Here is a 19897-nt window from a genome sequence, read left to right as displayed (position 1 = left end):
ATTGTGTAACTCCTACTTCTGGTTTTATACTCCACAGTCCACAGCTGTTAAAGTGTTAATGTCGATGCCATATCGACGTTGTCAGGCTGTCAGATTTGGAAGTATATTGTCAAAACTCAAATCTCATGGTCAGGGGCTGTAGCCTGTAACCTCAAATTTTCATGCCGTCAACAAAAATATTACGTACTGGTAAAATTTCATTGTACAAAAACGCTAAGAATCAATGAAAAACTATGGCAGATGTTGAAGAATATTTTCCTAGAGGAGGAAAAAAACCAACCACAACTAATTTCGTGCAAACTTCAAATGTAAGTTAAATAATAATAATACACTCATTGTTTTAACACAATTAAGCAGATTATAATATCATCATAAATAAACCTTACAGTTTTTGGGTGCAACTGAGAAAAAAGAAAGAAAGAGAAAACAAAAGAAGAAGTCAGAAGAAGATGATGGGTACTTGTCTGAAGAAGCTTCCAAAGATGTGGATAAATCATATAAAACTTGTGGAGTTTGGCTGAGTTATAAGGTATGAGATGTTGTTAATATTTTAAATTCAATAAGTTTATTTTAGTTTATTTCATGATTAAATTTTAGTATATCTCGTAATTAAAAGACTTTGGCATAGTTATAATAAGCATATGTTCATATTTTGTATGTTCACCATGATATGAATTTACTTACACAATTGGATTATATCACTTTATTACACAGGCTCTGAAACAGGACTTTGTAGTATTGGGTCGGATATCTCAAATCAAGGAGACTACAATGATGGTCTCTTTGCCGAGTAGACTGATTGGAACGGTCATGGCATGTCATATAAGTGAACCATATAATAAACTACTGGAAGCTTATGTGGATGATAAGGTATGTACTGTTTTATATTTTTTAATTAAAAAGATACTTGATACTTCATAAATATTTATTGAATGCATCTTACAATATAACACCTAGACATAATGAACAAGTGCATACTTGGGGTATAAAACTGGATAAATTTTGTAATTGGAAACCATATATTGAAAAATTACAAATTATTCATACAGACAGCTTCATTTATATATATGGATACGGGAAACTTTTTACCATGAGACCCTATTAGCTGCTTATCTTGCATATGTGTCATCTATATTTAGATATTATAATATAGAATAGAATTGTAGTTGCGGGAAATTGTTGTAGTTAAGTAATTATTTTTATTAAAGTTATTTAAGTCTCAATCATTTATGAATATTAATGAATATTTGTGAAACATTATAATTAGTATTAGTTTGAAACTGAATAATATACTTTAATCATGTGATAAAAATTATAAGGACTATATGACTTTTAATGTAGTAGTTTGTTAGTTATAAATGTTATGTCTATGTCTAAACGTAACTTTCTATTTAAAATTCTACCCTTAACAATAAATTAAGAAAATAATTTCATGCAATTTAAAAATATTAATATACTTTCACACAATATTTTTCTCATTATTGCTGATTAAACTGTTTGTAGATTGACAAAGTAAAGGAGTTGACAGAAATTTTTAAACGTGGCCAATATGTCTGTGTCAAAGTACTAGAAGTTAAAGGTAACCATGCCATGCTAACAATGATGCCACAACATATTAATAGCGATAGAAAACATAGTGATCTACATAAAGGTATGTCTAAAAACACCTAATACTTTTATAGGATTTAATTATAAAAATAAAAACTTGTTGAGTTAATAAAGAAACAAAAATTTGACTTTTCATACAAACTTTTTACGTAACATTATATATGTTGTTTTCAAATAAAATTTCACATTACAACTAATTTTTATGGTTGGTTTATGGGTTGTAGCACCTCTGGATTATTATTTATCTAGTATTTTAAGGCATGGTGGTACAAATTATAATCTATTTTAAGATTAAACACATACAAATGTATTTATATAGTTTGATTTTGTTCTCAGGTTCTCTCATCCAAGCTGCCATATCATCAGTAGAAGATCATGGATACATCATGGAGACTGGTATACCTCACACAACAGCATTCTTGCCTAAGAAAAATGCCAAGTCTGATATAGAACTGGGTAAGTGTATTTGATTTGAGCAGTGTTGGCTTCAACATGCGACTCCAATCCCTGAGGTCGTAGGTTTGATCCCCGGCTGTGCACCAACAGTCTTTCTTTCTATGTGCGCATTTAACATTCGCTCGAACGCTGACGGAAAGCATCGTGAGGAAACCGGCTTGCCTTAGTGGATCTAAAGTCGGTGTCTGTCAGGCACAGGAGGCTGACTACCCACTTATCGATTAGATTAACATTCATCATGAAACTGATACACAAATCTGAGGCACAGACCTCTAACGGTTGTAACACTACTACACTACTTTATTTGCACCCAAATATATAGCATTCATTAATTCATTGGACATGCACCTATTGTTTCAATTTGACTAAGAGGGTCTTTATTTTCATTCTTAAATGAAAACCTATTGCTGTGGTAGAATTGTTACCATTTGTCTAAAGTCTAAACAATATCACGTTGAGTGAAACAGGCTCTGTGCTGCATTTCTTATATTTTACTGAGCTAAGTGGTAAATTATTAATAATAACAGGTATTGAAGTTCTTACGAAACCTAATCGGTATAGCTATCGAAAAACATTGGCTACACACGGCCTAGTATCATAATATATTACTGGGTCAATATTCTTTTATATTTTTGTTTCGGGTCAATTATTTGCGATACGTAAGACCAACTTTAATCGTAAAGTTATCCTGGGTACATCACACATATGCTTTGCATTATGGGTAAAAAACAAAAACACTTTCAAAAAATTGTTATTAAAAATCGCTAGAGACGTAATTAACAATTTAAAAATAATGGAAATGTCCATTATATATTGCCTGTTGGTAAACAATTCACAATCTACTAGAGAGACTTCGACATTAGAATGTTAGAAGTTAAATAGGCTCCACAAAAAATAAATGTCCCACTGTACGAAACCAGGACAGTGCTAGTTTGTAAACAAAACTATAATTAGGAAATAAAAGTGAATAAAGATGAGTAAAATACCAAATTGGACTCATACGATGTTATTAATAACTCTCGCTTTCCCTTGAAACCTTACGTAAATTTACATAAAACTAAAAAGTTGTACATAAGTTATATTTGGATTGGATTTGTTTGTTTACGTATTTTTGGACACAGAACAACCAGTTTCATGTGTATTTTTGATTCTTATTGCGTCTTATTGCGTAACGGTATTAATGCAGTCAAGTACATCGTAAAGAATTAAAAAAAACAAAAGTGTACGAGGACCCCAGTGAGCCATTATTGTTGTTTGTCATGACGCTCATTAGACCACCATTTATTCGATAATTGGATTTTAAATAAATGAACCAATTAAACCTTTAAAGAATATGTTCTGCTAGGAATTGGGTAAAATAATTAAGATCGCAACGCAATTGACTAATGTTATAAATACATTTATTTTTAATCAACCCGATTGAATAATTGTATTAAAGACAATTAAATTTATTGTTATTGTATTTAATAATTATTTGTTTTATATTGTATATCAAAATGTTTAAATATTATATATTATATGAAGACCCAAACGTTTCAGTATTCGTGAAACACATGATAAAAACAAATAATCAAAAAGGCATTTTTTAACAGATGTGGGTATGGTTACATGGTGCAGTGTGAAATCCATTCAGGCTTCCTCCGACAATAACGTTATAACGCTGAGCAGCGAACCAACAGCACTTCAGAACGCATTCCAGAAATCTGCCACAACCAGTATACCGCCGGGGACGTCTGTTGAATTTATTGTTGATAAGGTAACTTCGACATAAAGAGTAATTTCATATATTTTACTTTCGTTTCAAAACTCCATAGATCGTCCAATCAACAGCCTAGCCTCTTAACTAAACGCCGTTTAACTAGCGGCCTATAAGATATTCAGATATTTGTTACAACATTTAACAATCTGGCTGGCTAAAGGCCCATTAAGATGGAGAGAGTTTCTCGTCTCGAAGGTACGATTATCGAAAGAATATAAAAAAGTTTCTTCGTCTAATCATTCACAGCTCTCTCTTCTTCTCAATTCTCAGACTCTAATTGCCTCGCAATGGAAAGTTTATTGTGTCAGTCGCTACCATGAGTACAGTGCGTGAGGGTGTTTTAATTATATTTGCTCTTCTAAGACAAGAATTAATTAAACGGAAACGGAAAAAATTAGGTTAAAAAATGGATAGCTAGGAGAAATCATTCTGGAACATCTAACATCTCATTGTGCCTTGAATTACAGTTGGAAGGTGAAGAGGCATTCAAAAATATGTTTTGGGGTTACGAAAGCCCAATCCTCCTGGGATTAGACGTAAAATCAGAATCTGGTACATGGAGAGAAAACCATACAAATGCAGCCTTTGAAAATCTAATGTGTAAAAAAAAGTTCTTTAAACATTATAAAAGCGGAGCAGCTACTTTGCTTTGCTTTTAGCTAGCTTCATTGGAATGATCTTTATTTCAATTTCCAAAATCGTCATCATCATCATCATCTATTTTTAGAATAGAGAGGTACTAGCAAATAACTGAAAACAAGCCTGCCATTAACATATTTAAACTCCAACAAGTTTTGGATCACTAAACTCGAATGAAACCCACTCGCACTCAAAACGGTTCAAACTGATACTCGCATGAACATTAAAAAAAATTCATACGCGATTATATTAGTCGAGATTCTCGTAAGTAACAATCATCTTACTAAAAAGTCGTTGTATAAACATACACAGGAAATTATCGTCTAGCGATAAATCGTAGTCTCGTACGACATAATCGTAGGTGAGAATTCAGTTCTTGCCTGTATGTAAACATTTTGATACTATGCTATGGTGCTGCTGATGATAGTCGCGTAATGGCAGTAATGCTTGGGCCATTCGCACGATAGTATGACCAGGTGACAAAAAAACATATGACATAAAGTCTTTATTTATTTAATTGAAAATTGAACGTTACTGTTGCTTGAAAATCATCAGCGACGTTATATTGACAGTTTCGAAAGTTTCGGCACTGGGTGGTTAGGCAAGTAATGAAACGTAAACGTAAAGTTCAGTAAAACCCGCTTAAGACGATTTCTCAGGTACCCTACCAAAAAGGCGTCTTAAGCGAGAATGCGTATTATGCGGGATATGGAAAATAATACGTATTAGATACATATTATTATGTTCTAATTTGGTATATATGTATTTTATTATACATTTATAAATGACATTAAATACGTATTGTTATTATAATCATATTATTAAAAATAATCAACTATTTTAGTTTGACAAAAAGATTTTTTATTCAATTAAAATATTTTGAACATAATTCAACTTTTCCATTGCGTCTTCGCTTTGATCCAAAGAAGCTACATAGCGCCTTAAATCATTAACAGCTGATAATGCCTGGGTGTTTGACAAAACCGGAATTGACTCATCTCCGTCTTCATCATTATCACTTAGGGCCTCGTTTTGTGATTGAATTTCGTACGGTGCTACATTGTCATCAATGGAAGAATGTCCAGGAAAACCCTGCAGTATCGGGGGCTCTCGTTAGATCGCTCGGTTAGACCTCTCGGTCTCGGGCGTATTAAACGGGATGACAAATCGTATTAAGCGTTAAGAAATTTCAGAAACTGGGCGTAAAGTGGCGTATTATGCAAGAAATCGTGTTTAATATTTATTAAACACGATTTCTTCGATTCGATTAAACACAGTAGTTTTATATTATAAAACTACTGTGTTTAATATTTGCCTAGATGTTTAGTAAAGCGACTAGACTGTTGATTGAACGGTTAATAATGCTAGTTTGGCGACATATAGATATATCCTTTCCTAGAGGGTTTACGCCTTGGCATTGCGTACAGTCTTTGGTATTTTCTAGTAATATTATATTATCTATACTATGTAAATATTTATGATTGTTTAAAGTTTCGAAAACGATTAGGGCAGCTATTTATTGGTAATTTTAATATCTTTTATTGATTCGAATTCTAATTTCTTACTTATTTTTAAACTTTTAATTTCCTAGTTATTCGTTTTTGCGATAAAAATATTTTATTCCAGCCTTTGGACAACGGCATCGAGGGTCGTATATTTGGGGATCGGACTGCGTATATACAAAGACACCACATTGACGCCATAAAGGGAAAGAAACCAGCTCTAGGGGCCAAGGTAAGATTTTTAAGAGAATTTAGCTTTTGTGTACCGAAATATAATCTAATGTATTAGAAAAGCATTCTTGGCTTCAGCGTACGACTCTCATCCCTGAGGCCGTAGGTTCGAGCCCCGGCTGTGCACCAATGGATTTTCTTTCGATGTGCGCATTTAACACTCGACTTTTTGGGTCTCTGGGCAAGCCGGTTCCTCGCGATATTTTCCTTCACCGTTCGAACGAATGTTAAATACGCACATAGACAGTCGGGGAACGAACTTACGACCTCAGGGATAAGATTCGCACGCTGAAGCCACCATGCCAACATTACCCCATATAACGGTTTATGTGACTATAAATTTAATTCCTGTATACGTTCTTCCGTGTGTAAAAATGACACTCATTAATTTTATTTATATACTAGAAGCCTCCTAAAAATATCTTATCACGATTGTGCCAATAACACTTGCTTTTTATAGATAAGGGTGCGTCAGCTATACACGCTGTCAGTAACAAACATCCCGTATTTGACAATGAGAGATATTTTTGACCCCGTATGTGTTGACATGACCCAAGAACAAAAATACAACGATGGTGATATTGTTGAAGAAGCTCAGGTAATAAATACAAAGTTTCAATAAACCAATTATTTGATGTATCGTTTATAAAATAATAATAATTTATTTTCAAGAATATGGTACAAAAAATGTTATGGTGGTACAGTCTATAGTTCCCATATTCTGCCACACATAATGACGTGAAAATTTGCCATAGAATATAGAATTGTACATAGCAGTTACATATTACATTCCATTATTAATCATATCATACTTTTTTAAGGCTACAAAGTTTTACCCGCAGTCATGGTCTATCATTTCTTTATATTTTCTATACGTGATCAGCTTTCTACGTTTGACACACGTTACTTTTGGTTTCCTCTCGATATTAGACAGCACATCGAATGACGTTCAGTTTCGCTGTCATTTGTCAGAAAAGGCTAAATTAGTCTCAAAAAAGCTCGGTGTACTAAGCAAGGCGAGACGGTACTTCAGTCGGGGCCACCGCTTGCAACTCAAGCGCAATATTTGGCCCCAAATGGAGTACTGGTCTCGCCTCTGGGCGGAAGCTCCCCAGGACCATCTCCTTCTGCTTGACCGTATTAAACGAAGAGCGTTTCGAATCGTCAGCGACCAGTCAGTGACGTTGCGTAGGGATGCGGGGTCTCTGCATCTTCTACCGCATTTACCTTGTAGAGTATTCAGAGGAGTTGTTCGGATTAAACCCTGCAGCTAAGTTTCATTATCGGACGTCCAGGCAGAATACAAAATAACATCCGTATCACCTCGACGTCCGTCGTTCCACAACTGAGCGTTTATAAGGCAGTTTTTATCGCGCACCACCAGTATGTGGAACCAGCTGCCCACTGAAGTATATCCGAACCAATTCGACTTAGGGTCCTTCAAGAAAAGAGCGTACCAATTCTTGAAAGGCCGGCAACGCACTTGCGAGCCTTCTGGCAATGTGAGTGTCCATGAGCGTCTGTATAACTTATGTCTGTACTCCAAGAACTCGTATTCTTCAGGATATGTGCGTCAGCGAAGGCCATGGTTGTTTGCGATACCAGAGGATATAACCAGTTCGTTCCCGTTAAAAAAGACCTTGCGATTCCTGAATGCTGTCTCCGCCACTATCGACATCTTTATTTATATTTTTTTGTGAATCAATTCTAAAAATTTGCAGGTGCTCAAAATTCTAGGTAGATGCGTTTACTTCAAATTGAGTGCAGGTCAAACAGGTGTTCTTAGTATCCGTAGTCTGCAGATGGACGAGAACCTAACTGATGAAGAGCTTCTGGCCAAGTCCTATCCTACAGGTCAGTTAATTTTATTGTATAATGGAAATTTTAGTTTTAACGTTAATGTGCAAACACACAATAAAATGGATACCATAATGCACAGTGAATAATATTAATGTGGTGTTTTTAAAACTAAAAAATAATAATTTAGAAATATTAAACATTCCTATATTAGTGGTGCGTGAATTCAGATATTTGGAAAAATACTTAAATATTTTCATGGCTGCAATATACCAGAATCATCTTGACGTTTCCGAAATTTGTGGACAAACATATGGAAAACGAAATACATCTATTTTGAAGTCCGTTAAATATGTAAAATAGTTTTCGTGTAGTAAACAATACTAAATATACGTAAATTGTGTGTTGATAGTTTTAGATACTTGACGAAAATATTGAAAAAAATATACGTGAGTAACACTGAAAATGTTTACAACTGGCCACTTAGAAACATAGATAATGAAAACTTTTTTGAATTTCAATTTTAGAACTCTTTGGTAACCCAATGTAGTATATTGCATTCATTTGTCATTTGTTTTTGTAAATTGGCGGCAAATCTAAAATTCTTGTTACACTTGAAAATGAACCTAACGCGAGAAAATATTCGGTCAATTATTATTATGTATTTCATTGTGGGCTTACTCAACAACAAAGCTATGATACGCTGCGATTAGCATTTATTAATGAAGCCCCATCTCGTGCTACCATTTACAATTGGTTTGAGGAGTTTAAGCGTGGACGTAGCAATCTCCATGATGATCCGCGTGACGGACGTCCTTTAACAGCAACTACTGAAGATAACTTTTTTTTTAATTGATCAGCCCAATCTGTAGTAACATCTGAACCGTTCACACATTTTATTTATAATTTCAATGGGAATGTATACACCGTACGTGGCTCTTAACAACGATATTTTTTTAAATATTTACTGTTTACAAAGCAGGATCACTATATAAAGTATTTCTTATATATTTAGTTGTATTTGCGTCATAAATAAAAATATATTTCTCTTCAGGTAGCACACACAAAGTGCGTATCCTCGGCTATCATCTCGTCGACAGGATGTACTCGGTCACAGACCAACCAGACATCCTTCGAGAACAGTATTTCACTCTGGCACAGCTCAGCGTTGGTGAATATGTATCGGCCACTATTACTACTGTGGCCGATACATATTTACGGGCGACTGTTGGAAGAATACCAGGTCTCTTCCATATTTTTTTAAAATACATTATAAGGCATCATGATAAGTGGTATCGCCGCTCATAGACACTCACATTGTCAGAGTTCTGGACCTTTTTAGATTTGGTATGCTCTTTTCTTGTCGACTCTTAGTCGAATTGTTTCTGAAATATTTTTTATCATTGAAAGAAAACACTTTTTTACCAGATTGAAGCTATTTATTATAAACTTATAATTATTTTAAATAATTGTAAATTTTTCCTACGTTTCGCATGCCTTTACAGCGAGCGTGGTCACGGTTTTTCATTTGTGTTCAAAAAAACTAAAAAAAAAAAATTAATTTAAAAAATCATTTTTAATTTGACGGGCGAACTTAAATACGCAATAAAATTGATCTTATATTAGAATTTTAATAAGATAAATTATATTAACTCCAAACAAATCTCAAGTCAAAATATATTATTAAAAAAATATACTAAATTGTATAAAGTGGGCAAATGATTTAAAGATTGAAACTTACTTTTAGTTTCATGGTTAAATAATAGTTTAAAGTTATAAGGCTTAATGTATATGTCACTTTCAGGTTTCGTCCCACAGATACACATAACAGACTCGGGAGTGTTCATAGACCCTAAAAAGGCCAGCAACTCGAAACTACCCAAGAAAAAGTTCAAGGTTAGTTCAGTTATTACTCACAAATTTAAATGTTATTTCAATTTAAGTTTTCTTTCGTTCTTGCCTGCCATTTTTTCATTGTAATCCGTTCAATAAAAATTAATCACTTGCGATACGAGTTTTCAATATCGTTTGTCAATATTATAAAAAATAAAATAAGTTTATTATTTAACATAAGATACAAGTATCATTTATTCCACGTCATTAAACTTTAATCGGCAAAGAAGACAGAGGGTGTAGGCCGAGAGAAAAAGCCGGCGTAAAAAACTCTTGGTACTCTTTTAAAATAGCAAATCATCAAACAACACGTTATTTTAAAACAAATATCGCGAATTTATTAGAAGAAGCCTGTCTAGCACTAGTTCCAGACCTTTTTATCAACAAGATAATCGCTAACTAAGCCTTTTTACACAGCTTTTCTTTAATACATTTCTTAGATTTATTAAAATGCAGAGATAAAAGACCCTCTGGAATTTTATTAAAAAAAGAATATCCCTTTTCCTAAAAGAATTACTAACTTTGGATAGTCTAAAAGTCTATAGGCAAATAGGCAATGATCCTGTACCTGACACGCCATTGACTGTTTGAGTCTAAGGCAATCCGGTTTATTCACAATGTTTCATCACCGTTCGAGCAAATGTTAAATGCGCACATAGACAAGTCGTTATGTGCACAGCCGGCAATCGAACTTACGACTTGATGGATGAGAATCGCACGCTGAAGCCAATACTGCTCTAATATTTATCCTGTCAATATTTTTATTGATAGTATGATGTGAATAATTCTTTTCTAGGTTGGACAAGAGGTAAAAGCTCGCGTATTATACGTGGACCATGCAAAGAACAACGCGGTACTAACGTTGAAACCAACGCTGCTGTCGCCAGATTCGTCTGTTCTTTTAAATTTTGAAGATACCCTCATTGGAACATCTTACACGGGCGTTATAACGGTAGGTATTACATTAACTATCGTGATTAAGATTACGTTGTTATAACATACAAAGATGGTGTATAAAATTCAATATCCTTAATTCATATAAAAATTGTTTATATATCAAATTACATCACCTTCCTTCCTGTGGTATAGCTAAGTGAGGGTAGTTTCAGATGGATATTTCACAAAATATTACAACATGCCCTAACTCACCCCAAATCACTATTAGGATTTTATTTAAAAAATGCCACGAGTTTGTCGTTTGCTATATATTTTTATATGCTGACCTGGCAAATGTCGTTTTGCCATGTATATTATTGCCAGGAAACATTTTTTTTAGTTCAATAAATAGCCAATTCTAGATCGTAGAGGGATGACAATTAAGAGTTGTATGTGTGGTTGTATGTTGTATCATAAAAAAAATGAATAAAAAATAATAAGATTTTTTTTGGCTTATCACTTAGAGGTTTGAAAAATAGTGTTAGCGGTAGTTGATTTAGTTCTTAGGGTAGGAAATTAAACACTTCAATGATGACCTAATTCACTATAATTTACTTCACTGATTTTACGTGAACTGTATAACTTCAAACTTGTACGAAGAAAAGGCCCGTGCGCAGGTGTCACAACCTCTTTTATCATCACAACTCCCTCCTCCGACGCGACCATCCCACTTCGCGAAAATGGTCGAGTCAATTCGTAACAACTCGTAAACAACCGAACGAGTCAAATGAATAACTATTGCGCATGCGCACTTGTAGCAAGATTTTTAAGAATAAGTTTCATAAAAATGTTTAGAATTTAATTAAATTAATATTAGAAGCTAACAATAGATAGTAGCTGAGTCTCAGATTTACTAAATATGCATAAAAAATGTGGTAGCAAATATTTAATAGAAACCTTAGACTTATCCAGATTTCTTTCTTTAGACAATACGCGACTACTTATTAGTAACATTCTTCAACAATATAACATGTTTGATTCCGCGGAAGTTTGTGAGCAGGGAGCCATTAGATAATCTCATGGATTCCTTCCATCTTGGGCAACTGGTGAGTAGAACATTTTTCCTAAGAAAATCCTAATTACTAAGTGATATTGATCTATGACATATGCCAAAATATAAATTGTATTTTATTTTAGTAATTGAATTGGAAACATAGTTAAAACTGAAATTTAAAGTAATTTTAATGGTATGTCAGTACCATGATAAGTATTTGTAGCGATATCTTTAGTGTGTGCTTATAAATCACTGCATGACGTCAAACCCTGAAACTCTAATATTTCGGATGCTACGGATATATATCACTTCTCGGCCTTAGCCACTTTAGGCCTTCGAGTCAGTCAGTGCTAAGACTGGTCGACGACACTCTCTAAGTTGAAGGAAATCAGTAGACCATGCCTTCTCCACATATTTAAGTAGGGAGAGTTTATGGTCCAACAATATATATTTCCAAAATTATTATGTAGATATTAAATTCAGACATTTTATAAGAATTCTATATAAGAAAAATTATTAAATACAGAGGAAACAGAAAATTCGTCCCAGTTTAGTCCCCTGCAACAGTTATAGCCCAAAAAATAATAATTAAAATAAATAAATTACAGGTAACTTGTGTTGTTGTACACATTAATAAGGAAAATAAGAAAATCATTGCCAGTCTCACTACTGAGCCATTTGATCCAGTAAGTATAATTTTCTGTATATATACAATATTTTTTCTAAATATATTTGAATGAATTAATAATAAATTGTATACTTTCATTGTAGGTTATTAAAAAAGGTAAACGTAAGCATAATAACGAAATCAATGGTGGTGATCACGAATCAAATGACAGTAAAAGTAAGAAGCGAAAAAGATCTAATGAGCCCGTACAAGAAAATGAAGATACAGTCGAAGAAAATTCCAAAAAGGCTAAAAAGAAACAAAAGAAAAACAAAAATGATATAGATATAGCCGCAGATAGTAGTGCCGTAGAAAGCGAAATGGTCGTTGAGGATACTGTTAAGTCAAAGAAAAAAGATAAAAAGAAAAATAAAGACAAGGCAAACGAAACAGATGAGATTGGCGCGGTGGAAGTGGAAGCAGTTATTGAGAATATAGGCAAAACAAAGAAGAAAGATAAGAAGAAAATGAAAGAAGTAAACAAAGAGAGTTATACAGAACCCGAATTAGTTGATAAGAGAAAAACGAAGAACGATAGAAAGGAACTGAAAGAAGAGGAAAGCGATCAAATAGAATCTGATATGGCAGATGATCAATACTCAGTAATACATCCTAAAGACCTAAGTCTTTTAGATCTCTCTACTTGCGAAGTTAGCGAACACTTTAAAGAACGCATAAAGCAGCTGCTCAAATCAGTTAATATAAAAGTAAAAAAATCGGATTTTATCGTAAACAAAATACAAAAACTAGAAAAGAAAGGCCTTAATCCTAAAAACAAGAAATATCACACAGAGTTACACATCGAAAGATTAACAATCCAAGAACATGTTACACGGTTATTAGAAACGGTGAAAATAGCTCAAGAGAAGCTCAAAGAACTACAAATAAAAGAGAAAGTAACAGAAGATGAGCCGGTTAAAGTCGAGAATAAGATAGAAAATGAGAGAATAGATAAACTTAAAGAAGTTAAGGTGTTGAATAAATTGGAGCCTGTGATTGAAGTGCCCAGTGCTAAGGACTTTTGGGCCATGGATAAACAGGAAATTAATCCGAAACCGGAAGAATCTAGTAGCAGTGAAGATGAAGTGAGTTTAACTATTTTTACACTTGTTTATCACAATTCACAGTGAGCCTTTTTTATCAGAGGTGGAAATGCATTTGACCCATCTCCCATTGCCCCAGAAAGTTGTCCCACACCAGAATCTCTTTTGAGGGATTGGGTGAGCAATACCCACTAAACCTCGAGTAGTTCCGACAAAGTAGCTGTACAGCGGCTCCGGAGTCGCTGCATTCAGAGTGAATCTTTAAATTTAAGAACGAACTCGATTCTTTTTAAATTATTATAATTTTTCTATGAATAACCATTAATATATGTTGACATAATAATTTCAGGAAGAAGAAAAACCAAGAAAGAAACGCAAGAAACTGACAGCTGCAGAAAAAGTGGCTAAAGCGAGAGAAGAAGAAGAAAAAGTGAGAGAAATGGAGAAGAGAGCGATAGAGGGTGAGAATGAGCCCCGATCGGTCGAGCAGTTCCAGAGGGCGCTACTGGCGAGCCCGGACTGCAGTCAGCTTTGGATTGCATATATGGCTTTCCACCTTCAGGTATTTATTATTTTTCAGTTCGTTGAAGTCATGATGGTCTTTACGGCGAGAAAAATTAGAATAAAATAGTTAAAAGTGACAAAAATATTTGACTGTTTTAATTGAACACCATATAAATGAACGTTGTCTCTGTCTGTTCCCATACAGGCGACAGAGATAGAGCGAGCGCGAGGCGTTGCACGTAAAGCGATTAACACAATCAACTTTAGAGAGGAACAAGAACGACTCAATGTTTGGATAGCTTTACTTAACCTCGAACATCGGTTCGGTACCAAGGTAACCACTACACTCACTCACTCACACTTCACTATCTATCTATATATATTTACAAAGGCGTGGCAACGCTCATAGGAAGGTACTCTAACTGACTAAAGATAAATAAAATACAACGTGACAAGTAGGGAATGCAATCCCGACTCGAAATCGTGAATTCGAGAAATATCAATCCGGCGGGATCCCGAAATTTTCGGGATCTCAATGAAAAAAATAATTCACGTGACTGAATACGATGAAAACTGCATGTTTGTGATAGTGAGGTTAATTAAAATAAAATATTATTTGAAAGAAAACAAACGCCTTTATCCTTTAACATTACGAACTAAACAACTAATTTTAATTACGTGAACGTAATCAAAACAAAAGTAGGTATAGCTCAAGGAGATTAAAATTGGTGATTTTGAAAGTAACTTCCAAAAAAAGAGTATCTTCTAAAGTGTCTCAAGAGAGAGAGAGATCTGCTAACCGGCATCTAATGTCCATTGCAATGTACCCTATGCAACGTGCAATGTCGCGTGAAGCATTCCGAGCGGATGTGTGTAGAACCGCTGACCATTGCAGCCCAATCCCGTCAATCTCAAAGAACATTAACAGAACAAAGAACATTCACACGGTTCCCAGCGTACAAAACCCCCAAATTTTGCTACAGAATTGATTATGTTGATCGATTACAGAAGTTCAATTTGCAAACTCTCGAGGATCGTCGTATTATTGTGGACCTGGTGTTTTTGTACAAATTGATGCACGGCATAATTATTTGTTCAGATATTTTAAAAAAGATTTACTTCGTAGTGCCTAGAATCAACGCAAGAAGAAGACAGACTGATACTTTTGTCGCTCCACAGTCCTTAACCAATCTAGGTAAACATGCGCCCCTCAGTAGAATACTTAGGAATTTTAACCAATGTAATTGTAGATATGGTCTTGACGTGTATTATGATTCACTTCCTAGTTTTAAGAAAAAAATTCAGTCATCTCAGCCATAAGTCATGTAATATTTTCCACGTTTTAATTTATTTATGTTTAAAGATACAGATACTTAAGTAAACTCTGTCCGCTATCATTTATTAGTGTCAATGTTGTGTACACCTATTATTAGATTGCATGCTAGAATAAAACCCAATATTGTTAATTAGAAAATGTATACATGTAATCTGTTGGTGTTCCTTAATAAATAAATAAATCTCGAACGGGATCTCGTCATATTATGCTTCGGGATTGATCCCGAAAGATTACACGGGATCTCGCGGGATCTCGGTATTGCATTCCCTAGTGACAAGCACATAGGCAAAGAATACACAAAGATTCCAAAGTTGGGGAGCGACTGATGGAGGGATATCCAGATTAGGCTATTTCGACCGTTTGTTCGTTTATCAGATCAGTTTTAGCCAAAACGCGTTCACATTGTGTTAATGTATGTGTAATTACTTTCAATTCTGTCAATAAAATATAAATTTATTTATAACTGAACTAATAACAATAATTGCACGCGTGTTTCTAATTAGTGTTTAGCCGGAATCGAATCTGCCTAACCTTGAGTGTGAAATGTAGATCAGCTAAAATTTCCAGGAATCCCAAACTAAGACCCTCGAAGAAGCCCTACAAATGAACGATAGGTACCAGGTTCACAGCAAACTACTGGAGATACTCCTGGATACCAGTAAACAGCAGGAGTTAATCCAGATCTGTGACTTGATGCAGAAGAAATATCGGCAAAATATTAACATGTACATTGTGTGTGGGTCTGTCTGTTATAAAGCCGGTTTATTGGAAAAGGCAAGGCAGCTGATGCAGAAGGGTATGGCGGCTTTGGAGAAGAAGGAACGTGAGTATCGAAATAATGGACAATTTTTTTTTCATTAAAATTCTTCAATTCTAGATAATACGAAGCAAGTATTACGCGTAATTTTAGGTATTAGTATTGGATGAAATTGTCAAATATTATGCCGTTGTAAATATATAGATATAAACAAGTTATACCTAAGCCTTTCTGAAAAAAAAATACTATCCGATACAAATCGTTCAATTCGGCGCGTTTAACCAAAAACCAAACTCTTCAACTATATTATTAAAAAAAGAATCCTTTAGTCTAAGGTATTTTTTACACTATTTACTAATCAGATTTTGTCTCAATAAAGGCCTTCCCCAAATGTCCAACTTGATCTGACCCTGGATATTATATGCCATTCTGCCCCGGCTTACCTGCTTTTGTGTCTGCCCTTTCCATCTCTGGGATACCACTCTGTTACCATTTTTTTTTTTAAATTTTTCTTCTCTTACCATATGTGCCGCATTTCAGTATTGTACATGTAGGTTTAGATATGTTAATAAAACAATAGTTACGGATAAATTACATTTATTAATGAAAGACATACAAAACGATGCTCCGGCATTTTCTGTAAAACTACTTCGTTGAGGTGGACAGTTCCCAAAACTCTTTCAATCAGCAAGCTGCAAGACATTTATTTATCCACTGCAGATGTGTCATTATTAGTGCAATTCGCGCAACTTGAGCGAGCTTGGGGCGAACGGGAACGAGCCGAAGCGTTGTTCGAGCAAGTGCTCGCCGTTTATCCCGCTCGCGTTGACGTTTGCTGCGCCTACGTCGATATGCTTTTGAAGACTGGCGACGTCACTCGGATCAGGTATTTATTACATAATAACCAATACGAATGAAAGTTACACAGTTACAATTAAACGTTAAAAAGGAAACTCTGCCAGGCAACTATAAATTATATATTTTATACGTACGTATATTACTTAAAAACTACTTAAATATAACAACCGTTTAATTCTCGTGTGAAATTGTTGAGTAAGTTAACTAAGTTATGGTGGGTTTCTTACAAATTACAATTATTTCTCGCGAAAAATCCATGGCGCTTTAGATTACCTAAGTCTTCTTACATGCTAATTTAAATAAATGTGAATTAATTTATATAATCTCTTCATAGGCAAGTGTTGGAACGGATGACGGCTCACAAGTTGCCAGCACGGAAAATGAAGGTTTTGTTCAAAAAGTGGATAGAAGTGGAGGAAAAGTATGGAGATAAGGACCAAGCTGAGGAAATTCGACAAAAAGCACTGGAATATGTAGAGAAAGCGAAGTTTTAGATAATTGAATAAAATAATTATTATTTATGTGTTTGATTAATAAAAAAGTTAACATGTCGCAAAATATAACACACGTTAAATTTTGAGTCTACAAATATTTAAACATAAATGTTTTACTTGATTTAATATTGGTACTAGCGACACTCTGAAGCTTGGGTAATGGTGGGGGAGGGGGTATATTTCCAGATGTTGTCTTCTTCATTTTCTCTGGTATATCAGGTTTAAGAACAATGCTGACAGGGTTGCCATAAGTAGAAACTGGTGGACACATCTCAAACCCTAATTTGCTGTAGAATTCTTCTTGTCCCTTTGTAGATAAATGTAGCATTTTTAAGTGAAGAACATTTTTACAATAACATTCAACTTTTCTCATTAAAAAAGTACCCAGCTTTTTACCACGCATATGTTTAGTTATAACGACAGTTTCAACAAAACAACTATTTGGTATATTTGGCAAACGAGTAAGCTTAGCGTGACCTAGTAAATTCATTTTGTTGTTTATAAGTATTAAACTTGTAGGCAGATTATCGCAAGACGCGGTCAAAGACATCATTCTAGCAGTTTTACTTCTAGGCCATTCTTCATTTATCATTTCCACGCACGCTTCCAAATATTGAGGATGCTTGTGGAGAGGCAGAACTTGCAAATCAATTTCAGAACACGTCATGATTCTTGAGTATTAACTGTAAAATAGAAATATTTTTTCTCAATAACAAAGGCCATTAATGATAGAAGTAAATCAATGTACAATGTACATGCCTTAATTTGTCCGCCATATGTTGGTGCTGTTTTATTGATTAGGTACGTGTAATACATATGCATAATAATGAACAAGATAGGCGTGGCCCGAAGCCCACTTATTATTATGACAATTTTTTTTTAAACCAGAGATCTTATGATGCATTCCATTTTCTTGGCCTTTTCACTTATGTCGGAATCTTTTTTAATTACACCACTTTGTAGTAGACCTATACAAACTGTGGCGCCTGATTTATTTTAAAGGTTGTAGCCTTATTTCATCTGTGCAACTACTCTTTTGATATGTAGTCTGTAATTTGATATGCAATTTATAAAGATTAGAACTCTCTGTTAACTTTCAACAGTCAATTGTCAAATGAGACATTTTTTTAATATTATGTTTATTTACAAATATTAAAAAGTTAAACCTTACTTATAACCTATCCATATCTATAAAAATTAATATTACTAAAACTTACCTTAAAAACGAATCGTAATATAACAGGTAAAGACTTATTACGATTTAACTTCTTCGTTGTGGTATTACTCCACGTGAATGGTGCCAAATACTAACCTTAGACGTTGACCAAACCAAACTACGGGCCACCTAACCTATTTTTATCTGTCAGGGTACTCTTCATATAATAATAGGTTACTTAGAAAAATGGATGAAGATGATGATATTCCAAGTTTGTCGGCGGAAACCTTTGCAGCATTACAAGAATTCTATGCCGAACAAGACAAACGTCAAGAAATACTAAACAAGTTGGAAGCAGACAAAAAATTGAATGAAAATATTATATTTGAAGAAAACTGGGTACTGGTATTTTAAAATAAAGTCTGAAATACTATTTAAAAGACTTTAAGATAACTATTTTATTTTTTTCAGCAATTAAGCCAGTTTTGGTATAATGAAGCAACAATACAAGCCCTTGTCCAAGTAATTGAGAAAAGTGTTCCTAATGGAGGAAAGGTTGCATTAATATCTTGCCCCACACTATTTGTACCAGCCAAAAGACATATGGGAAATAGGATTAGCTGTAAGTTGTACCCATAAATTAATCTATTTTTATTTGGAAATGGCTTTGAATAATAGAAAATTAACTCGCCGTAATATTTATTTCAGTATCACTTTTGGAATATGATAGAAGATTTGAAATTCATGCACCAGATTATATTTTCTATGATTATAATATACCAGATAAATTGCCACAAGGTTTAGAACACACATATGACTTGGTTATTGCAGATCCACCATTCTTAGCTGAGGAATGTATTCAAAAAACTTCAGAAACAATAAAACTATTATCTAAAGATAAGATTGTAGTATGTACAGGTACGGTCATGAGAGAAAATATAGAAAATCTGTTGAATTTAAAAATTTGTGAATTTGAACCACAGCACAGGAATAATCTAGCTAATGAATTTTCATGTTATGCTAATTTTGATTTGGATGCTGTTTTAAGATAAACATAATTTATATCAAAATATGTTGTATATATTATAATAAAAAATAATTATGAAATTAGGTGTAGATTGTGTAATTCTTCAATTACCAGGCCACCCTGAGCACTTTGGTATCTTCTAACATTGATAACTATTTTTAAAAAGTTCTCAGTCACATGAATAAACTTAATGGAATTTACATGTTCTGTTACTATAATACATAGACACTTGTATGTATG

At 34.0% G+C, this 19897-nt stretch overlaps 3 protein-coding genes across 4 annotated transcripts; 2 read left to right on the top strand and 1 right to left on the bottom strand.

Moving 5' to 3' along the window:
* Positions 1-123: 123 nt before the first annotated feature.
* Positions 124-17501, top strand: LOC123718533 (protein RRP5 homolog). Its single transcript, XM_045675143.1, has 20 exons — positions 124-308; positions 389-529; positions 715-870; positions 1504-1651; positions 1945-2064; positions 3657-3820; positions 6089-6196; positions 6656-6793; positions 7917-8049; positions 9047-9235; positions 9797-9888; positions 10682-10837; positions 11748-11867; positions 12424-12501; positions 12587-13567; positions 13875-14087; positions 14235-14363; positions 15933-16188; positions 16843-17008; positions 17315-17501. Exons 1-20 carry the CDS (start codon positions 234-236, stop codon positions 17472-17474), a joined length of 3723 nt encoding a protein of 1240 aa, XP_045531099.1. The 5' UTR covers positions 124-233; the 3' UTR covers positions 17475-17501.
* LOC123718559 (N-alpha-acetyltransferase 80) lies at positions 17477-18848 on the bottom strand. 2 transcript variants are annotated; one of them, XM_045675178.1, is made up of 3 exons: positions 18692-18848; positions 18234-18522; positions 17477-18157 (listed from the first exon to the last, which is right to left on the bottom strand). In XM_045675178.1, exon 3 carries the CDS (start codon positions 18139-18141, stop codon positions 17563-17565), a length of 579 nt encoding a protein of 192 aa, XP_045531134.1. In that variant the 5' UTR covers positions 18142-18157; positions 18234-18522; positions 18692-18848; the 3' UTR covers positions 17477-17562. The 2 variants fall into 2 exon arrangements, with proteins under 2 accessions (XP_045531134.1, XP_045531143.1); XM_045675187.1 differs by lacking the exon at positions 18234-18522.
* LOC123718541 (EEF1A lysine methyltransferase 1) lies at positions 18610-19876 on the top strand. Its single transcript, XM_045675156.1, has 4 exons — positions 18610-18717; positions 18842-19029; positions 19102-19252; positions 19339-19876. The coding sequence occupies exons 2-4, from the start codon at positions 18877-18879 to the stop codon at positions 19680-19682; spliced, it is 648 nt and encodes a 215-aa protein (XP_045531112.1). The 5' UTR covers positions 18610-18717; positions 18842-18876; the 3' UTR covers positions 19683-19876.
* Positions 19877-19897: the final 21 nt, after the last annotated feature.

Source organism: Pieris brassicae, chromosome 2 (genome assembly GCF_905147105.1).
Source record: "Pieris brassicae chromosome 2, ilPieBrab1.1, whole genome shotgun sequence".
NCBI classification, from domain to species: Eukaryota; Metazoa; Arthropoda; class Insecta; order Lepidoptera; family Pieridae; genus Pieris; species Pieris brassicae.
The sequence above is the reverse complement of the archived record's forward strand: the minus strand, read 5'-3'. Positions and strand labels throughout refer to the sequence as shown.

Excerpts from the sequence above, each read along its gene's own strand:
- LOC123718533 (XM_045675143.1), top strand. The coding sequence starts at position 234 with ATGGCAGATGTTGAAGAATATTTTCCTAGAGGAGGAAAAAAACCAACC. Across the intron at positions 871-1,503 it reads AAGCTTATGTGGATGATAAG|ATTGACAAAGTAAAGGAGTT; the intron begins GTATGTACTGTT and ends AACTGTTTGTAG. Across the intron at positions 6,794-7,916 it reads ATATTGTTGAAGAAGCTCAG|GTGCTCAAAATTCTAGGTAG; the intron begins GTAATAAATACA and ends AAAAATTTGCAG.
- LOC123718559 (XM_045675178.1), bottom strand. The coding sequence starts at position 18,141 with ATGACGTGTTCTGAAATTGATTTGCAAGTTCTGCCTCTCCACAAGCAT.
- LOC123718541 (XM_045675156.1), top strand. The coding sequence starts at position 18,877 with ATGGATGAAGATGATGATATTCCAAGTTTGTCGGCGGAAACCTTTGCA. Across the intron at positions 19,030-19,101 it reads TTATATTTGAAGAAAACTGG|CAATTAAGCCAGTTTTGGTA; the intron begins GTACTGGTATTT and ends TATTTTTTTCAG. Across the intron at positions 19,253-19,338 it reads TATGGGAAATAGGATTAGCT|TATCACTTTTGGAATATGAT; the intron begins GTAAGTTGTACC and ends TATTTATTTCAG.